This window comes from Syngnathoides biaculeatus, chromosome 12 (genome assembly GCF_019802595.1).
Source record: "Syngnathoides biaculeatus isolate LvHL_M chromosome 12, ASM1980259v1, whole genome shotgun sequence".
Classification (NCBI taxonomy): domain Eukaryota; kingdom Metazoa; phylum Chordata; class Actinopteri; order Syngnathiformes; family Syngnathidae; genus Syngnathoides; species Syngnathoides biaculeatus.
This window is the reverse complement of record NC_084651.1, coordinates 21,768,016-21,787,428: the sequence shown is the minus strand read 5'-3', so window position 1 is coordinate 21,787,428 and position 19,413 is coordinate 21,768,016. Positions and strand designations below refer to the sequence as shown.

Below are 19,413 nucleotides of genomic sequence, written 5' to 3'. Positions count from 1 at the left end.
CTCTCACGGCCCAGGTACGGCAAGGATTGGCGATCCAGCCGAGCTACGCTGACGTCGCAACGGCGACGGACTCGTTGCTGACTCAGGTTCACGTTGCCGTGGAAACCGACCCGCGTCCTTGTCAAGTGCACGCCATAGTGGGAACAGACTCGCCACTTCAAGTGCACGTCGCAGTGTTGGCGGTTCCGAGCAGAGCTCACGCAGCAGTCGGAACTGACCCGCTCCCGAGACACGCCCACGTGTCAGTTTCGACTGACTCTCCGCCTACTCAGGTTCACGTTGCCCTGGAAACGGATTCGCCACCGCGCCACGCCCACGTTGCCGTTTCAACGGATGCAGTGCAAGCTCACGTGGCAGTGGGGACCGACCCGACGCCGCCTCACGTTGCTGTCCAGGAGGTGGCGACGTCTCCACAGCCGCTTCTCGTCCGTGCTCTTGAGTGGCAGTGGCGACTGGCCCGCGGACGCTCCACGCTCCTGCTCTGTCGGCGACCTTCCCGCGGTCGCTCCCCGTTCCTGCTCTGTCGGCGACGGGCACGCCCTCACGTTCCTGTCCAGGAGGTGGCGACAGTTCCCCAGCCGCCTCACGCTCCCGTCCAGGAGGAGGTGGAGTTGGTGATGCTGCTGCCGCCTTCTCACGTTCCTGTCCAGGAGGCGGCGGCGACGGGGTCGCTGCCTTCTCAAGTTGCTGTCCAGGAGGGGGCGGTACTGGCGCCGCCTTCTCAAGTTGCTGTCCAGGAGGGGGCGGTACTGGCGCCGCCTTCTCAAGTTGCTGTCCAGGAGGGGGCGGTACTGGCGCCGCCTTCTCACGTTGCTGTCCAGGAGGGGGCGGTACTGGCGCCGCCTTCTCACGTTGCTGTCCAGGAGGGGGCGGTACTGGTGCCGCCTTCTCACGATGCTGTCCAGGAGGGGGCGGCGACGGGGTCGCCTTCTCACGTTGCTGTCCAGGAGGGGGCGGCGACGGGGTCGCCTTCTCAAGTTGCTGTCCAGGAGGGGGCGGTACTGGCGCTGCCTTCTCAAGTTGCTGTCCAGGAGGGGGCGGTACTGGCGCCGCCTTCTCAAGTTGCTGTCCACGAGGGGGCGGTACTGGCGCCGCCTTCTCAAGTTGCTGTCCAGGAGGGGGCGGTACTGGCGCCGCCTTCTCAAGTTGCTGTCCAGGAGGGGGCGGTACTGGCGCCGCCTTCTCAAGTTGCTGTCCAGGAGGGGGCGGCGACGGGGTCGCCTTCTCAAGTTGCTGTCCAGGAGGGGGCGGCGACGGGGTCACCTTCTCAAGTTGCTGTCCAGGAGGGGGCGGTACTGGCGCTGCCTTCTCAAGTTGCTGTCCAGGAGGGGGCGGTACTGGCGCCGCCTCTCAAGTTGCTGTCCAGGAGGGGGCGGGTACTGGCGCCGCCTTCTCAAGTGCTGTCCAGGAGGGGGCGGTACTGGCGCCGCCTTCTCAAGTTGCTGTCCAGGAGGGGGCGGTACTGGCGCCGCCTTCTCAAGTTGCTGTCCAGGAGGCGGCGGTACTGGCGCCGCCTTCTCTCGTTCCTGTCCATGAGGCGGCGGCGACGGGGTCGCCTTCTCTCGTTCTTGTCCAGGAGGAGGCGGCGGCGACGGGGTCGTCTTCTCTCACTCCTGTCCAGGAGGGGGCGGTACTGGCTTCGTGGTGGCGGTCATGGCTCTAGTCCTGCTCTCCATCATCTTCTTCACTCCTGAGTTCGCCCAGCCGCTTCAGGACCTGGCCTCGTTGGCAACCAATCCCTGGTCGTCTTGCAACGACGGCGTGGGAGGTTCTCGTCTGGAGCAGTGGCCTGCCTCGTTCTGATTCCTGCCTCGCCGTTTGGTTCCTCACAGAGGTCGTCCGCCCGAATCGCCCCGTGGGGACCCTGGTGCTTGGCGTCCGGGTCGTCCTCCTGACCTGTCCGCCCGGACGCCTTGTGTTTGGTGGCCTGGATGGCCACCAGTCTGGGGTTCGGGGGGGGGCGTGCCCTCCTCCGGATCCCCTTCCGCCCACCCCTGCCTGTGTTAATTAGTGTCTGTTTTTTTTTCGTTTAGGCACGTCTGGGAGCCGTGCCTTTGAGGGGGGGGGTACTGTCATGATCCTGCCGCTTCAGCACGAGCTGTGCGGCTGTGGTGATTGGGAGGCACACACCTGTGCCTCATGCGGCCTGATCATCCCCCGTATATATAGGACCCGGTGACGACTGGTCCTCGGCCAGTTCGTTGAGCTTCATGCCCCGTTCCAGCATTCTCGTATCCCCGTTCGAACCCGTGTTTACCAACCTTTGTCCATTCTCCGACCAACCTTGTAAGCCTGACTCCTTGATACTTCTGCCTGCGTTGATTGTTTCCCCGTGTACCGACTCCTGCCTGTCCGCTCATATGTTGTCTTCGCCCGACGTCACAACTACCACTGCCGCACCGGACTGCCTGCTCGATCCCCGACCTCTGCATACAATAAACGTGTCTCTTCTTGAACTACCTTGCGTCTTCCGAGTTCCTGCATTTGGGTCCTACCTCTCGTTCAGATGGGACGTGACACTCACAATCACACTTGTGTGAAATTTAAAGTCTTTAAATAACCTAACATGGACGTTTTGGTAATATTGGAGGAAAATCAATGCAAGTACGTCGAGGACATGGAAACCAGTCACATCATCAATAAACCGGTGAGCCTGTTTCATCAGGCATGATACATGCCCGTGCCATAACACTTGCCTCTACCATTAGAAATTTGTCTTGGGGCAAAGTCATGTAATCCACAGGTCGCAGCCCAGGGATGCTCACACTTCATTGTTGTCTCAATCCAGAATTTACAGAGAGCAGGATGGTGAAAGTCACATAGCCAAAAGGGACAGGCAGACAGAACTCGTGGTCGGAGGCAAAAGGCTGGACCAAACACCCACAGAAGCAGGTAAACGTGGGATGGTAGAACTCTTCCTGTGGGATGCCTCGTTAGCCTAATGGTGGGCTCAATGCCAATGGCTATAAAATCTCCTCCTTGCTCACCAATTTAAAGCTTCTGTCAGACAGCTGTCAAATGCCATCTTAGCAGCAAATATTAAGTCCAGAATCGCATCTAATTTTTATCACCACATAACCACTGTAATCTGCCACTAACAAGAATGTGGTTTCTGATTGAAAAATAGCATCTAAAAAAACTCTGCAAAAGCATGCAGGTAGCAACCACTAAGTTATTACACTAAAAACACCTGCCAAAAATAACTTCAAATCACAATGTTTGATTTCACCTCCAATCATGTCACAGTTGACCGAGTCTTTCATCCACACCCACACAGAGAAAGGTAAGGAGACACGTGACTTGAGGGTTACGGGCGATGGGTTGAGTATGTGAGTGTTGGATGGCCAGATGCCACTTAGCATCCAATCACTGAGCAGTGCGCTGATGGCCCAGGTAACAGCAACGGAGGATCCGATAAGGAATCACCAGGACTGTGCGGATATGTACGCTAATGTGGCCACTGTCAGCCCCATTGCAAGTAAGTTAGCAAAAACATATTTTTAAAAATGTGATTCATATTTAACTAATGGAGAAAGGGGCTAATTTTCATCAGTAATTTATCATTTTTTCATTGTAATTTTTACATTTTCATAACCAGTAAAAAACAACAATCTCGTTACCATATAGAACTGAGTACAGAATATGTACATTTGATATGATTACAAAATATTATCTTTTGTCTATGTATTACTGAGTGATAATATGATAATATCACTAGGTGTGCAGCAAGGTAGTTAGGTTTTCATCAAATTTGTTTTTTTCACGGTGGTCATATGTGGGTTGGGGGGCAGTAAGATTATACACAAACTACATGGGGCAAGGCCCAAAGGGGAAATTTATGACCACACACACCCCACCCAAACAAAATTGTAAATTTCTGAGTGAATAATTCACGTTTAAATAAAAAAACATCATGAAACATGCAACATGGTACATTATATAAAATATACATTTGGATTGCCTGAGTGCCGTACAAAAATTTAAAAGAAGAAAAATACCACATATAAAATGAACAGTTAGGTCACTATAGGGTGGTGATGTGCACACAGGAAACATGGACCAATTATCAAATTGGCCTTTTTTTGTGTGATTGTGTTAGTGTAGTCCTCCTGTCTGACAAATTGGTCCCTTTGCTTGCTGGTACTTGTGCTAATAATCTGCATCAAATCCCTTCATTTCTGGTATCTCTTTCTCACGAGCTTGTGTTTGGCCACAAAGCTCTCTGGCTCTCAGGTTGCTTCGTGGCAATGGGAACCACGAAGTCGGTGTAATCCCTCTTTTATTGAAAAAAAGTCATCATTGAGGTAACGGGTTAAGTCGTGCTTTTTGCAAGGATGCCAACCTGGGAAACACAAGGACATCACGAAACAGGAGCTGAAACTGTCTTGAAATCCAAGAAAAGGTACAAAACCTCCCCGTCTTTGTCCTTCCTGAAAGCAGATACTGGAGATTCGGTGAGCAAGGATTCATTGTGTGAGACCTCCGCAGTTGCGGGTGTTAGTCGGCGGACCCGAGCCATTCAGTCCCCGGTGAGGAGACGCCTCCGCACAATCTTCAGCCACAAGCAGCTGCAACAGCTGGAGATAGCCTTTGCGCAGAACCAGTATCCTGACATTTACTACAGAGAGGAGCTCGCCCGAATCACCAGGCTCACTGAGGCTCGCATACAGGTATGGTACACGCTTGGAGTCGTCCATACAGTTGGACTGCTGGACATGCAGACTTCCCTACTCCACAATGTGGTTTAGATTAGTTGCTAATCATGTTTTATCCACTGGGAGCAACACATAAGTGCACAGTATGAAACGAGTCTGTCGCCATAATTATTTAAATTATCTCCTATATCTGAATCTGTAGCTTTGGTAAATAAGAGAGGACCAGTGAAGGGGGGAAAGCCGGTTTTTAGCAGAACTTTTTATCCCACACTAACCACAGTAACAACTTTCTTTCAGCTTGTCCTGTTAGGGGTCACCACAGCGTGTCATCTCAGATAGCGAAGCACTCTGACCAAACATGAAGAATTTCATCATTATTTGCAAAAACGCTGCAAATTCATGCAGGTTTTCCCGTTTGGCCAAGTTGCCCAAATGTGACCTGGGTGTCGCACTGGCAGGTACACCAAGCCAGAGGATTTTTTTTTCTTCTGCAAGAAATACCATCATACCAATTCGGGTGTTGCCTTCACTCAGCCCTCGTCAGTGTTCGTCAGTCTATGTTTTTCAAGAATTGGCTGTATGAACTGTCTATTGACAATGAATATAGACTTTTATAAAAGCGTTCCCTCCTGTGATTTTATTTTTTTGAACGATAGTATTGTATTGCACATTTTTTATTAACTCATACCTGGCACTGGAAAAAATATCAATGACGTCATCAGGGCGGCATGGTGGTTCAGCTGTTAAAGTGTTGGCCTCACAGTTCCGAGGTCCCCGGTTCAATACCGGACCTTCCTGTGTGGAGTTTGCATGTTCTCCCCATGCCTGCGTGGGTTTCCTCCGGGGACTCCGGTTTCCTCCCACATTCCAAAAACATGCAACATTAATTGGACACTCTAAATTGCCCCGAGGTGTGATTGTGAGTGCGGCTGTTTGTCTATATGTGCCCTGCGATTGGCTGGCAACCAGTTCAGGGTGTACCCCAGCTCCTGTTCATTGACAGCTGGGATAGGCTCCAGCACTCCCGCGACCCTTGTGAGGATAAGAGGCAAAGAAAATGGATGGATGGATTAATTACACAGTAATTGATTCAGATTTTATGATAGCAGCTAGCTGTTAGCGGCCAGCTGCTGGTAGACTCGTGACAGCCGGTGGACTCCATTTCCAAGGCAGTTTGATCGTTGCAAATGAATCAACACCCTTAACTTTGATGCCAACAGCCTCACACAGTTCCGGTTCCAACCAATCCATTTATAACGGACGAGGCTTATTAAAATATTGCGGGCAAAACACTGCAGTCGTTTCAATGTTGATTCTGGCCTGTGGCTGATGATGTTTTCGTCCAACATGGCGATGCCCATACATTGATTAAATATTCCATTTCATTCCCAAGTCTATGATCGCAATATCGATCAGAGTTCTGTGTTTTGATTAGTGCTGAATCACATAATGTATTCTACCAAAAAATAAATAACTTAAAAAAGAGGGGCCTCCTGAAAAATCAGTTGGGATAGGATCCAGTTCACTTGTGACATTGCGACCCTAATATTTTTCAGCAGTATCGAAGATGGATGGGTTACATTTGGTACTTATTTTATTATCTTGATTGGTACTTTGGTACTTCTTCACATCCGCTGAACCATTAAGTGTTATGTTGGTGTGTCAGCAGGTGTGGTTTCAGAACAGAAGAGCCAAACAGCGCAAGCATGAGGGGGTCTCCCAAAAAGCCCACCCACTGGGTGTGATGTCCAGCCACACGGCACTAATGGGCAGCATGCACGTGGCACCGCCCGTAGCCCGGCAGTACTACGCCCAACCCCTGGCCCACATTCCCCACGTCGCTACAGTCCTGCCTGCCAGGGTTTACCCCTATCATCACTCCCAAGGTCCTGTCAGCCAATCCCCATTTCCATCAGTCCCGCCACAGGCGGCTTCTCAGCACCAGCATGAAGAATGGTACAGCCACGTGAGGAACAACCTGACCTCAGCGATGTTCTCTCTGACATCTGTGCAGCCCCTGGACCCTCCCTCTCACTGGAGCTAAGCACGGCTCTGCAAATAAAAATCATCCATGAGGTTGTTTGCTGTTCCTCCAGCGTTCCTCATAAGCCGGTAGAATCCTCAGTTTGGCTGTCTCACTGAAAACATATCAAATATCATTACTCACAAAAGTACATTTTCTTCTGTACTGTTTTGAGTCTAGCCCTCAATTAATAACAAATGGTTACTTTCTTTCAAGCTATTTTCACATTTTTTATGTTCATACCCACAACCACCAGACAGACTAAACTCAGTGGGAAAATTGACATTTGTGTCCTAGTCAATGTATTTGTTTTTTTTCAAGTCAGTTGTATTACCTGCTGTTTTTGTTTTTTAAATTTGTCATCTGCCTCTAAGCAGAAGTTTGTCGTTGGCAAAATTATTTGACGCAAAGTAACACTGTTTCTTGTGCACACAAGATGTATTTTGAATATTGCATTACCTTATTCCGTTACAAGGAGTAATTCAATATACCTTTCAGAAGCAAATTAAAAATAACAGCTACAGTACATGAAATAACTGTGTGACATCAACATTGTAATTGATGACGACAACTGTTTAAACTGATCTTTCTGACTTCGGCAATTAAGAGTTACGTTTTTTTGTTGTTCAATTCATTCTGCAGGTTGACCCAATAAAGTACAGTTATGATAACAGAACTAGATCCAAATAGTTTCTTTATTGTAATTAACCACATGCTTGGTTTGAAAACTTGGAATTTGATTAATTTATTTGCAAAATTAGCTGGTAAAATGAATAAAAGAAAACAGTCTTCTGTTAACAGATTTTAATATTTACATTCCAGTGAAAAACATCCTTATTATGCTCATATTAGTCAATATTTGTAGTACACAACAGCCAAAAGAATCAATACAAGATGGGAAAATATATATTTCTAGAATTCATAAACTGTACATTATCAAAAAAAAAACAGATCGATTTTGACAGATGTTTTCATCTCGAGGCAGCTAATATGTCGAGTTTTAGCTTTATGATTTAATAAACAGCAGCAAATCAATCTCATCCAGTGATCGAGGCAGCATTGCACAGGCACTGTGTTTACATTCACTTTTCCTATCACGTATCCGCTGGACGCATGAACACAGCAAGCATGACAGCCATTGGCTCCTATGTCTACATTTCTACTTTGATCATCATATCAAGATACAAATTTCAGGAATAAGCAAAGTTTCCCCCTAACGTTTTTTATGCACTAGTATTGTACCGCATCCTTTTGGTTTTTGGATTTATCCCTTCAGAGTGCAACCTTGGCCAGATACACCAAAGGGACTTTGGGGGGGGCATTTTATTTGCGTGAAGCAGCCTTTACATAGGCACTAACTATAGGAAACTACGAGAGGGAAATTTTGCTTGCAAGGTTTAACCCAAACACAGGTACGTTTCCCATTTAGCGGTTTTAAATTGGCTGATTTGCAAGAAAGAATGGTGCTCTTACAGGGGGCCATGATGTTCTCCACAGCTTCCTTACAGCGTGACAAAGAAGTGACGCGAGTATTAAACGAGGTGATGCATCATTCCAGTGATTTAGCAAACTCTGCGTAGTCGATGTAACCGTCGTTGTTCTTATCATCATCCCTCAGAACGTCGTCGATGAGCTTTATTAGATCGTCTTCTTGTATCGGCTGGCTGTCCTCGCCTCGCTCCTAAAAAGGAAACACAATTAAATTATGTAAAGTCAGCCACAGCAATGTGAAAGCATATTAAAAAGAAATGATCAGGTTTGATTTATTTTAACTTCCTTTCCATTCGTCATATGTGGGGAATTAGATATGAATAAACATATTTTTAGCCAGTGGGAGGTGCGAAACAAAAGATGCATTAATCAGTTCCAATGGTTAAACTCTTTTGTTAAGAATAAGAGCAACACATCCACTCAAAACAGTAAAAAAAAAAAAAAATTATAGTAGCGATAGTGAGAGTACGATCACCATTGAAAAAAATAACTACGTATTAGAGTGGAATGATTTTACAGCAGTGCCTGTATGTTTACTTTCAAGAATTACAACAGCTTGCGTGGGAAGTAAGTAGCTAATGTTTCCATACATTTTTAGTCACACTTTTAAGAGGAAAAGCAAATGTACAGTGAAGAAAATGAGTACTTGAACACCCTGCTATATTGCAAGTTCTCCCACTTAGAAATCATGGAGGGGTCTAAAATTTTCACCATAGATGCACATCCACTGTGTGAGATAATCTAAAAAGAAAAGTCCAGAAATCACAACGTATGATTTTTTTAACGATTTATTTGTGTGATATAGCTGCAAATAAGTATTTGAATACCTGAGAAAACCAATGTTAATATTTTTGGTAGTCTTTGTTCGCAATTTCAGAAGTCAAACGTTTCCTGTAGTTGTTGATCAGGTTCCCACACACTGCAGGAGGGATTTTGGGCCACTCCTCCACACAGATCTTCTTTATATCAGGCAGGTTTCTGGGCTGTCCCTGAGAAACACAGAGTTTCAGCTCCCTCCAAAGATTTTCTATTGGGTTTAGGTCTGGAGACTGGCTAGGCTATGCCAGAACCTTGATATGCTTCTTACAGAGCCACTCCTTGGTTTTCCTGGCAGTGTGCTTCGGGTCATTGTCATGTTGAAAGACTCAGCCATGACCCATCTTCAATGCTCTGACTAAGGGAAAGAGGTTGTCAGGTTTAAAAAGCTTGACTCTCTATTAAAAGAAGGCGAACAGACAAGGCTTCAAGTTTTACTTGCTGCAACGGGAGCGACAGGACTTCTCCCTGCTTCCAACCAACTCCAACTCGTGTCCCCTTGGAGCTTCTTTTTATTCACATAAATCACTTGATTAGTGTGTGTGTGTGTGTGTGTGTGTGTGTGTGTCTGATTGACTACATCTGTCCGATTGATGACATCTGTTTTCAAGACAATGAGTTCAAAGGTAGAAGCTAGGTGGTGATGTGGAAACCAACTATAGTATGTACAAAATGAAAACATATGAATGATTTCTTTAACAGAGGTTGTTCCCCAAAATCTCACAATACATGGCCACGGTCATCCTCTCCTTAATACAGTGCAGTCATCCTGTCCCATGTGCAGAAAAAGACCCCCAAAGCATGATGCTACCACGCCAGTGCTAGAAAAAGACCCCCAAAGCATGATGCTACCACCCCTGTGCTTCACAGTAGGGATGGTGTTCTTGGGATGGAACTCATCATTCATCTTCCTCCAAACACGGTTAGTGGAATTATGACCAAAAAGCTCAATTTTGGTCTCATCTGACCACAAAACCTTCTCCCATGACTTCTCTGTATCATCCAAATGGTCATTGGCAAACTTAAGACGGGCCTTGAGATGTGCTGGTTTAAGCAGGGGAACCTTCCGTGCCATGCATGATTTCTACCATGATGTGTTAGTGTATTACCAACAGTCACCTTGGAAAACGGTGGTCCCAGGTCTTTTCTGGTCATTGACCAAGTCTTGTCGTGTAGTCCTGGGCTGATTCCTCACCTTTGTAAGGATCATTGAGAGCCCACGAGGTTATATTTTGCATGGGGATCCACTCCGATTGAGATTGACCGTCATGTTTAGCTTCTTCCATTTTCTGATTGCTCCAACAGTGGACCTTTTTTTCCACCGAGCTGCTTGGCCATTTCTCCGTAGCCCTTTCCAGCCGTGGGGAGTTGTACAATTTTATCTCTGGTGTCTTTGGACAGCTCTTTGGCCTTGGCCATGTTACAAGCTTGAGTCTTACTCATTGTATGGGATGGACAGGTGTCTTTATGCAAGTAACGACATCACACAGGCGGAGGTGCACTTTTAAAGATGGACTAACAAGTCTTTGCGGGTCAAAATTTTAGCTGATAAACAGGTGTTCAAATACTTATTTGCAGCTGTATCACAGAAATCAATCGTTTAAAAAATTCATACATTGTGATTTCTGAATTTTTCTGTTTAGATTATCTCTCTCACAGTGGACATGCACCTACGATGAAAAGTTCAGACCCCTCCATGATTTCTAAGTGGGAGAACTTCCAATATAGGAGAGTGTTCAAATACTTATTTCCTTCACTGTATGCACGAGCTCAGCTCCTACCTCTCTGTGGACATGAGTGATCGCCGTTGCTAACTCCAGTCCGTCTAAAAGGTTGTTGCCATCGTAATCGTGCATCTTAAAATAGTGAAGCTGAAGCTCCTGAGGTGACATCTCTTTCTCTGGTTTGTCAATCACACCCTCGAGATGCTCCATGATATGGCTGCGAGACAAGGGACAAATTGCTCTACACTGCTGCTGTGTGTCCCCAACAGTCCAGTAGAATGTGCAATATCGCGGCACAGCTCACTCTTTATCCTGGACCATGTTTTTATCGAGGCGGCCGTGACCATGCATCGATATGTGAGCTGCACTCTCGACAACGGGGGGCTCTCTCTGGTGCTGAGCGTCCCCATGACAGTGGGCACAAAGGAGAAGACACAAGGAAAGGAAAAGGAGGAGACTGTGACGTCTCATTCTGCTGGGAGGCACAGAGACATACGGAGACATTGTTGCATGAAAGATGATTGTGCTGCTGCTTAGTATATAGCAGTGTTTCAAAACTTAAATAGAATGATTTAAATTTCAAAAACAGATCTAGTCATATAATGCAACGATTCCCAAATACAGTGCTGCAGCACATTTGTGTGCTGTGAAAAAAAATAATGCTATTTCACTTCTTTGGTCCCAAAATTATTTTTCAATTGAATATAGAGATTTTTTAAAAATGTAAAAACTTATGCCAAGGCTAAATAAAGGTTGAGAAACATCTGAATGTATAATTAACCTATGCATGTTTAGGAGATGTGGAACGAAGGCGGACAAGCCACACTTTAAAAGCCAAGCAAGCATGGGAACACCGTCCAAAGTTCACACAGCAAAGCCTGCGCTGAGATTTGCACCAGGGACCTCGTAACAGTAAAGTTAATTGTGCTAACCAGTAAAAGATACAGTTCGGCCAAACTTCAAAATAAATGATCCAATTTCATTCAACTGTTCTGAAGATTATTCATCGCAAATGACCCATGCCATCTACTATGTGATGGAAGAAGAAACTATCAACCAATATACTCACCTGTCATTCAAATTTCACAATGATTAATTCAGTCAACTTAAATGTGTTCCCAAATTGAGACTTAAATATCATTATTTCAGTATAGTGTACAGTGTGTATATGGCGGCACGGTGGATCAGATGGAAAGGCTTGGCCTCACAGTTCTGAGGTCCAGGATTCGATCCCGGACCCGCCTGTGTGGAATTTGCATGTTCTCCCCGTGCCTGCGTGGGTTTTCGCCGGGCACTCCGGTTTCCTACCACATCCCAAAAACGTGCAACACTGATTGGACACTCTAAATTGCCCGTAGGTGTGATTGTGAGTGCGCCTGTTGTCTTTGTCAATGTGCCCTGCGATTGGCTGGCAACCAGTTCAGGGTGTACCCCACCTCCTGCCCATTGACAGCTGGGAGAGGCTCCAGCACTCCTGCGACCCTTGTGAGGATAAGGGGTTTAGAAAATGAATGGATAGATGGAACACACACACGCGCGCGTTTTGTGCCGTTTTTGTTTAGAGGTGTCCCGTCATTTTTTTCGCCATGTATTTTATGTGGCTTGACTCAATCTAGAATGGCAAACGCTGACAAACGGAAATTCAAAGCTACACTAGCCGGACAGCATTAAGCTCAATTGCATTGCGTGTCGTGAATGATTTAAGACTTGAATGAACCTAAGCAAAAATTTGGCTTCCGGGATCAATGGTGTTTTTGCCATAGGCGGCCGTGCCACGTAGGTTATAACAACGATGCTCGAGTACATTGAAGAAAAAAACTGCACTGTCGTGATCAAAACCCGCTGCCGATTTGTACATTTACGATGCTTTCGATTCATAATAGTGGATCCGTTTCCCGTACAAGTGTACCACACAGCTCAAAATACTGTTTAGGTTTTCACCTGAATATTCGGCGTTGCATGCGCTTGTTTCTCCCTGGCCGGTTAACTATTGGCAGTGACAGCTTTCAGACCTCGCGACTCGCAGTCGTTGCACTTGGACACGACACCCATCGTGATTGGTTGACGTTGACAAAGAAGAAACTTGTGAAACAAGAAACACAACACTTCCATATCCGGTCAAGTTTCGCACGAGTTTTCCCACACCGATTAATTCTTGGAAATGTAATTTAAAAAAAACGAGGATTATACCTGTGGTTAAAATTGATTATCACTCATTACCTCTGTGGAATTGTTCACTAAGGACCATAAAGTCATCAGTTTTCAGTAGGTCATTCTTTTTAAAATCGTTTTTTCACCACTGAAAAACGCTCCAGTTTGTTTCCATCCAAATAAAAAAATGTGAGGTGTGATGTAATGACAAAAATAAACGTGACCTTTCACCATTCAATACGCCTCTCAGTTTACTACACCCACTCTTGCATTTTAGACTTTTAGTGACAGTCAGACTGATTAATGCACTAAAAGAAGCCACAGTGTCGAACTAAAGCAGCAAGGTCCCAATTGATTGAAATAATGAGTAGCAGCAAGCTTTTTGTGAACGTGGACAACTGGATAGCGGAGAACCAGAAGGCTTTCCTGCCACCAGTGTGCAACAAGCTCATGTGAGTAAGGACTTTATTAACAATATGATTACATAAGTGCAACTCCAGAGCAGATTTCAGAGGAGCAATCATCAACAAATAGAATAAAATCTCACCAAATGCCAAGATTTGAGCCAGATTTGAGGCAGTTAACTGGTGATGTTTGCTTAAAAGCATGCATTTACTGTTTTTTATTTCTTCCAGGCACTTTTCCCAACTAAACATCATGTTTGTTGGAGGGCCAAACACCAGGAAGGATTATCACATAGAAGAAGGGGAGGAGGTATGACAAACACTGATTCACAATCAATACTACCATATACACAATTACAAACAATACAAATACACACGATAATGGCATAAGTGCTGCCGGTAGTTTGTGATTTTTATTTTCCATAAATCAATGTCACACAGATCACACCCCTCCTCCATTAGACACTGCTGTTGGTCTGGACATCAAGACAAAGGGCAAAGTCTCATCTAATTTTGCAATATTAATGAATCACCAATTACTTTTCACTCGATTCATGTTTGTTAGCTTTTGTGTTGCAATCTGCCAGTGAAGATGGTAGTCAGTTGGTACCGTCGTACAATATGAAGCACCCAGTGCTTTCACTCAATGGTGGTTCAGTAGTAAGGTCACTACAGAGGGAGAACTTTTCTCCTCATCCGCAAAACGTTTTACTCGTGCATGATGTGGAGGTTCTATCGGAATATATTACTGTATATGGTTGTGGCAACTTTGTTTATCTCCAACAGCTGTTCTACCAGGTGAAGGGTGACATGTGCCTGAAGGTGATTGAAAACGGCAAGAGAAAAGATGTGCACATCAAGGAGGGAGAGGTGAAATTCAATACACTTCATTCACACGACCAGAGATGCAGCATTATGCATTCAAAATGAGCAATGGATGTGGAGCAACTAATTGAATGGGGTTATTATAATCACTGCTGCTGTTTTCTCTGTGAGTACGTGGCCTCCTTTTGGGCCCTATAGCTCGCAAAAACAGTTGGGTTGAAGAATTACTCCTGAGTCAGTTTCAAGAACATGAGAAACAAATCCTCCCATGGAAATTGCATAGTTTACTCAGTTGAAACAAAGCCTGAATTGAACACCAGTCAACCAAAGAACACAAAAAGAGACACAGACATTCTCATCACATTCACATTGTCACTTAGTGGGAACTGAACACAATTTGTTGGCTTAGAAGTTAGCCAAATGTACCACTACACCATCGCTGACCTAATACATACACCATCAATAAGCTCCTTTTAATTGTTCTAAGAAAAATCACATCCTGTTAAAACAATTCCTTGGCACAGTCTGAACATTTTCAACACATTATAACTGAGTCAGTACACTAAGAAAAGCATTCCAAGATCCAGCCATCCATCCATTTTTTGAGCCGCTTAGCCTCAAGAGTGGCGCAGGAGTGCTGGAGCCAATTGCAGCTGTCAGTGGGCAGGAGGCAGGGTACACCCTGAACTGGTCGCCGGCCATTCGCAGGGCACATGGAGACAGACAACAATCGCACTTACAATCACACCTCGGGGCAATTTAGGTGTCTCCAATGAAAGCATGTTTTGGGGATGTGGGAGCAAACCGAAGTGCCCGGAGAAAACCGACGCAGGCATGGGGAGAACATGCAAACTCCACACAGGCCTGGCGGGGCCGTGATTGAACCCCAGGCTTCAGAACTGTGAGGCCAAAGCTTTACAGTTGTGCCACCGTGCTGCCATTAAAAGATCAAGCTTTTTTAAAATTTGGCTTTTTTGTTGTTTTGGGAAAATAGTTCTTCAGTTGTCCCATGATGGCATGTAGCAGTTTCTTAGTGCTTCTCTTCAAACTTTCAGATGTTTCTGCTTCCTGCTCGAGTCCCCCACTCACCTCAGAGACAGGCCAACACTGTCGGACTGGTGGTAGAGAGGAAACGGCTGCTGACAGAGACCGACTGCCTCAGGTTTTGGAGTGAACCTAGTTGGGGGGGTGGCAAATGAAAAGAGCAGAAGAATACACTACAACAAACTGTAGAATTCCTCACATGACATAATTTAATTTTGTCATTATGCAAAATGCATGTGTGCCTGATTCAAAATCATCATATAGACATGTGGTGATGCCTTCAGGTACTATGTAGACAACACCACTGACATCCTGTTTGAGAGATGGTTCTACTGCGAAAATCTTGGAACCCAATTGGTGCCAATAATCAAAGAGTAAGTGTTATTTTATGATCCCCCACTCTTTATGGCTCTATTTAAAATACATTTTTTTCCCACCAGGTTCATGGCATCAACGCAGTGCCAGACAGGAAAACCTGATCCGAGTGAGATTTTTGTGTGGGGATCTGTACTTGTTCATTTTTTTTCCTGAATGTCAATATCATTATTCCTGGAACAGACCAAGTCTTTGCGGAACCGCCATTCCAGCTGAACAGAATGAATGTGATGTCACCCTTCTCCTTGAAGTCCTGGTTGGAAAAACGAAAGCTGTTCCTTAGCAATGGCAGCAGCATTAACATATTTGGAGATCAGTTTGAGACTGAGGTACAATCTTGGACCTTATCACAAGTGAAGGATGCCTTTCATTTTGAAAAGTACAGTTGAACACCTAGAAAATATCAACAATCAATTAATAACATGCACTCGCACACCTGTCACATTATGTAATATCTGTAATCTCAAATAACATATATTTGCATACACACAAGAAAGCTTCTCTCACTAAAGTAAAGGTCCCATAATGATTCTTCATGTTGCTTTTCGCCATTATTTCATATTTTGTGTCTTGTCATAAAACAGTCACTGCCAAGTGTTTTCAAAGAAGAAGGTGATAACATCACACATTCGAAATAATACAGTTGCTTGTGACCCTGACAGGCAATCGTGTATGGACCTGGTTTTTCTGACGCTTCCTCGCCACAAACTGATCACTGGATTTGGCAACTGGTATGTTTCTTTCCTTGCTTGTACTGTTGTGTGTGCCATCTGATGGCTCCATGCCCAACAAGTTCAGAATTTCCAACATGCAGTTAAGCCCACAACCCTCATTCGAAATTCATACACAATCGTTTCCATAATTTTCAAATATTCTTGTATTTTTGTGCATAATGTAAAAGATTCCAATCAAAATTAATTAGGCTTCTATTACAAAATAGTGAGAAGAAAGAATTCCAGACATGGGACTTTCAAAAAAAAAAAAAATGTGTCACAGCGTTTTCTCACTTTCTTGCAAAATACCCATTCACCCAATAAAAATTCACATTAACATTGTTGACTGTAACATTGTAGCAACATTATATCTCTTATGCTTTTCACCATTAGGAGGGATCCTCTCGAGTAACCATGAATGAAAAGGAGTTTAATCTGTCTGATGGAGACAGTTTACTCATTCCTGAGCACACCCAGTCAGTGCACTTTGTTATTTGATATATCATTGAGACACAAATTTTCATTCAGTCATAAAATTCACATGAAGCCCATCTGTGATTCTGATTTTTAATACGGTATATGTTCAAATCTTTTTCTGTAGGTACCAGTGGAAGCGGAATGAGGGGACTGTAGCACTGGTTGTGGTTCAAAACCCGGAGCGTAAAAGACCCTGAAAAGATCTGCGAGCATCACTCAATATACAGCATACTTCTAATTGAAAAATTGGATTGCAAAAGTGAAAGGTGTTCAAGTCAGATGAATCATAAAGATAATAAAAAATACAGTTGCAAGAAAATATATGTAAACTCCTTGGATTTAGATGGATTTCTGCTGCCTGCTAAAGCTATCTGAGCTAGGTTGGGCATAAAATGAGAGCTGAGCTTCATCTATTAAATCCTAACAATCACTCTTGACAAACATCCATCCATCCATTTTCTGAGCCACATATCCTCACGAGGGTTGTGGAAGTGCTGGAGCCTATCCCAGCTTCAGACCCCTCCATGATTTCTAAGTGTGAGAACTTGCAATATAGCAGGGTGTTAAAATACTTATTTTCTTCACTGTATCTTAGTACATCTTAGTACGCAAATTGGTGCCGTGTTGTTCAGGTTGAAGCTGCTCGGCCTAAATTAGCCTAGCGCGCTAACAACATTACCTACGTAGCGTATACAACGAAGACCAAACATCGAATGTGGACTCAACCTTCAACTGCTCGAGGGAGGGCCCTTGTGGTTTGAATCCTTTCCATCCACATATCCTTTAAATCACCATATCCTTTATATTTTATCACAGGTAGTGTGTGATTTCTGTACCTTATGTGCTGACTGTTTTTATTTGATTGCTTATATCTGACTTTAACTTTAACGTAGATTAGGTAGTATGTGAATTGTGTATCTTGTGTGCTGACTTTGTTTATTTGATTGCTTGTTTTGACTATCTGCAGCCCGAAGGGGGGCACAATTCCTGTGCGTCCTGTAGGCCGGTCCCAAGTCCGTAAAAAATGGAGAGGGTTGCAGCAGGAAGGGCATCCGGCGTAAAACTGTGCCAAACATATATAAGCGTTCATCAAACGAATTCCATAACGGATAGGTCCTGGCCTGGGCTAACTACGCCCAGCCCCAGCACTGTTAATCTGCACTGTAGGTAGGTAGAAATTCAGATAATGTAGGTCGAAGACAAAAAAGAGGAGGAAAGCGGCTTGGTCAGCAGAAGAAGAAGAGGAAGGCACAGACCCTACACCTGTGTCTTGGGACTTTGAATGTTGGGACTATGACAGGAATAGCTCAGGGGTTAGTTGACATGATGATTACGAGAAAGGTTGATGTATTGTGCATCCAATAGAGCAAGTGGAAAGGGAGTAAGGCTAGAAGTTTAGGTACAGGGTTTAAATTATTTTATCATGGAGTACATGGGAAGAGAAATTGAGTAGGGGTTATTTTAAAGGAAGAGCTGGCTAAGAATGTCTTGGAGGTGAAGATTGAGTGATGGGGCTGAAATATGAAATTGAGGCTATTGTGTATAATGTTATTAGCGGCTATGGCGCACAGGTAGGATGTGACCTCGAGTTGAAAGAGAAATTTTGGAAGAAACTAGACAAAGTTGTCCTGAGCATCCCAGAGAGAGAGAGAGAGAGAGAGAGAGAGAGAGAGAGAGAGAGAGAGAGAGAGAGAGAGAGAGAGAGAGAGAGAGGGAGAGAGAGTTGTGATTGGTGCAGATTTCAATGGACATGTTGTCGAAGGAAACAGGGGCAATGAAGAAGTGATGGGTAAGTATGGCATTCGCAAAGGAACTTTGAGGGTCAGATGGTGGTGGACTTTGCAAAAAGGATGGAATTGGCAGTGATGAACACTTGTTTCCAGAAGAGACAGGAACATAGAGTGACCTACAAGAGCAGCGGTAGAAGCACGCAGGTGGATTATATTTTGTGCAGACGATGTAATCTGAAGGAGGTTACTGATTGTAAGGTAGTGGTGGGGGAGAGTGTAGCTCGACAGCATACGATGGTGGTGTGTAGGATGATTCTGGTTGCGGATCGGAAGATTAAGAAGATAAAGGTAGAGCAGAGAATCAGGTAGTGGAAGTTAAGAAAAGAAGAATGTTGTGTGGCATTTCTGAAAGAGGTGAGACAGGTTCTAGATGGACAGGAAGAGCTCCCGGAAGACTGGAATACCACTGCCAAGGTACTCAGAGAGGCAGGCAGGAGAGTACTAGGGGTGCCTTCTGGTAGGAAAGGGGAGAAGGAGAGTTGGTGGTAGAACCCCAAAATACAGGAAGTCATCCAAGGAAAGAGATTAGTGAAGAAGAAGTGGTACACAGACAGGACTGAGGAGAGGCAAAAGGAATACACTGAGATGCGTCATAGGACAAAGATAGAGGTAGCGAAGGCTAAACAAGAGGCATATGACGACATGTACACCAGGTTGGAGACGAAATAAGGAGAAAAGGATCTCTACAGGTTGGCTAGACAGAGGGATAGAGATAGGAAGGATGTGCAGCAAGTAAAGGTGATTGAGGATATCGATGGAAATATGTTGACTGGTGCCAGTAGTGTGCTAAGTAGATGGAAAGAGTACTTTGAGAAGTTAATGAATGAAGAGAATGGGAGAGAAAGTAGAGTAGAAGAGGCAAGCATGAATGACCAGGAAATGACAGTGATTAGTAAGTGGGAAGTTAGAAAGGCACTACAAAGGA

General features: G+C 44.9%; 3 protein-coding genes across 4 annotated transcripts; 2 read left to right on the top strand and 1 right to left on the bottom strand.

Annotated features, from left to right (window-relative positions):
* Window positions 1–3,384: 3,384 nt before the first annotated feature.
* prop1 (PROP paired-like homeobox 1) lies at window positions 3,385–6,762 on the top strand. Its single transcript, XM_061837366.1, has 3 exons — window positions 3,385–3,478; window positions 4,441–4,670; window positions 6,325–6,762. Exons 1-3 carry the CDS (start codon window positions 3,385–3,387, stop codon window positions 6,697–6,699), a joined length of 699 nt encoding a protein of 232 aa, XP_061693350.1. The 3' UTR covers window positions 6,700–6,762.
* A 705-nt stretch (window positions 6,763–7,467) lies between these two features.
* On the bottom strand, window positions 7,468–12,805 carry mcfd2 (multiple coagulation factor deficiency 2, ER cargo receptor complex subunit). 2 transcript variants are annotated; one of them, XM_061837873.1, is made up of 4 exons: window positions 12,651–12,805; window positions 11,014–11,184; window positions 10,767–10,926; window positions 7,468–8,359 (listed from the first exon to the last, which is right to left on the bottom strand). In XM_061837873.1, the coding sequence occupies exons 1-4, from the start codon at window positions 12,668–12,670 to the stop codon at window positions 8,228–8,230; spliced, it is 483 nt and encodes a 160-aa protein (XP_061693857.1). In that variant the 5' UTR covers window positions 12,671–12,805; the 3' UTR covers window positions 7,468–8,227. The 2 variants fall into 2 exon arrangements, with proteins under 2 accessions (XP_061693857.1, XP_061693858.1); XM_061837874.1 differs by having other exon boundaries at window positions 11,014–11,181; window positions 12,651–12,804.
* Window positions 12,806–12,808: 3 nt separating this feature from the next.
* LOC133510146 (3-hydroxyanthranilate 3,4-dioxygenase-like) lies at window positions 12,809–17,011 on the top strand. Its single transcript, XM_061837872.1, has 10 exons — window positions 12,809–13,312; window positions 13,496–13,574; window positions 14,051–14,134; window positions 15,145–15,251; window positions 15,418–15,507; window positions 15,574–15,617; window positions 15,692–15,837; window positions 16,171–16,239; window positions 16,615–16,697; window positions 16,823–17,011. The coding sequence occupies exons 1-10, from the start codon at window positions 13,224–13,226 to the stop codon at window positions 16,893–16,895; spliced, it is 864 nt and encodes a 287-aa protein (XP_061693856.1). The 5' UTR covers window positions 12,809–13,223; the 3' UTR covers window positions 16,896–17,011.
* The last annotated feature ends 2,402 nt before the right edge of the window (window positions 17,012–19,413 follow it).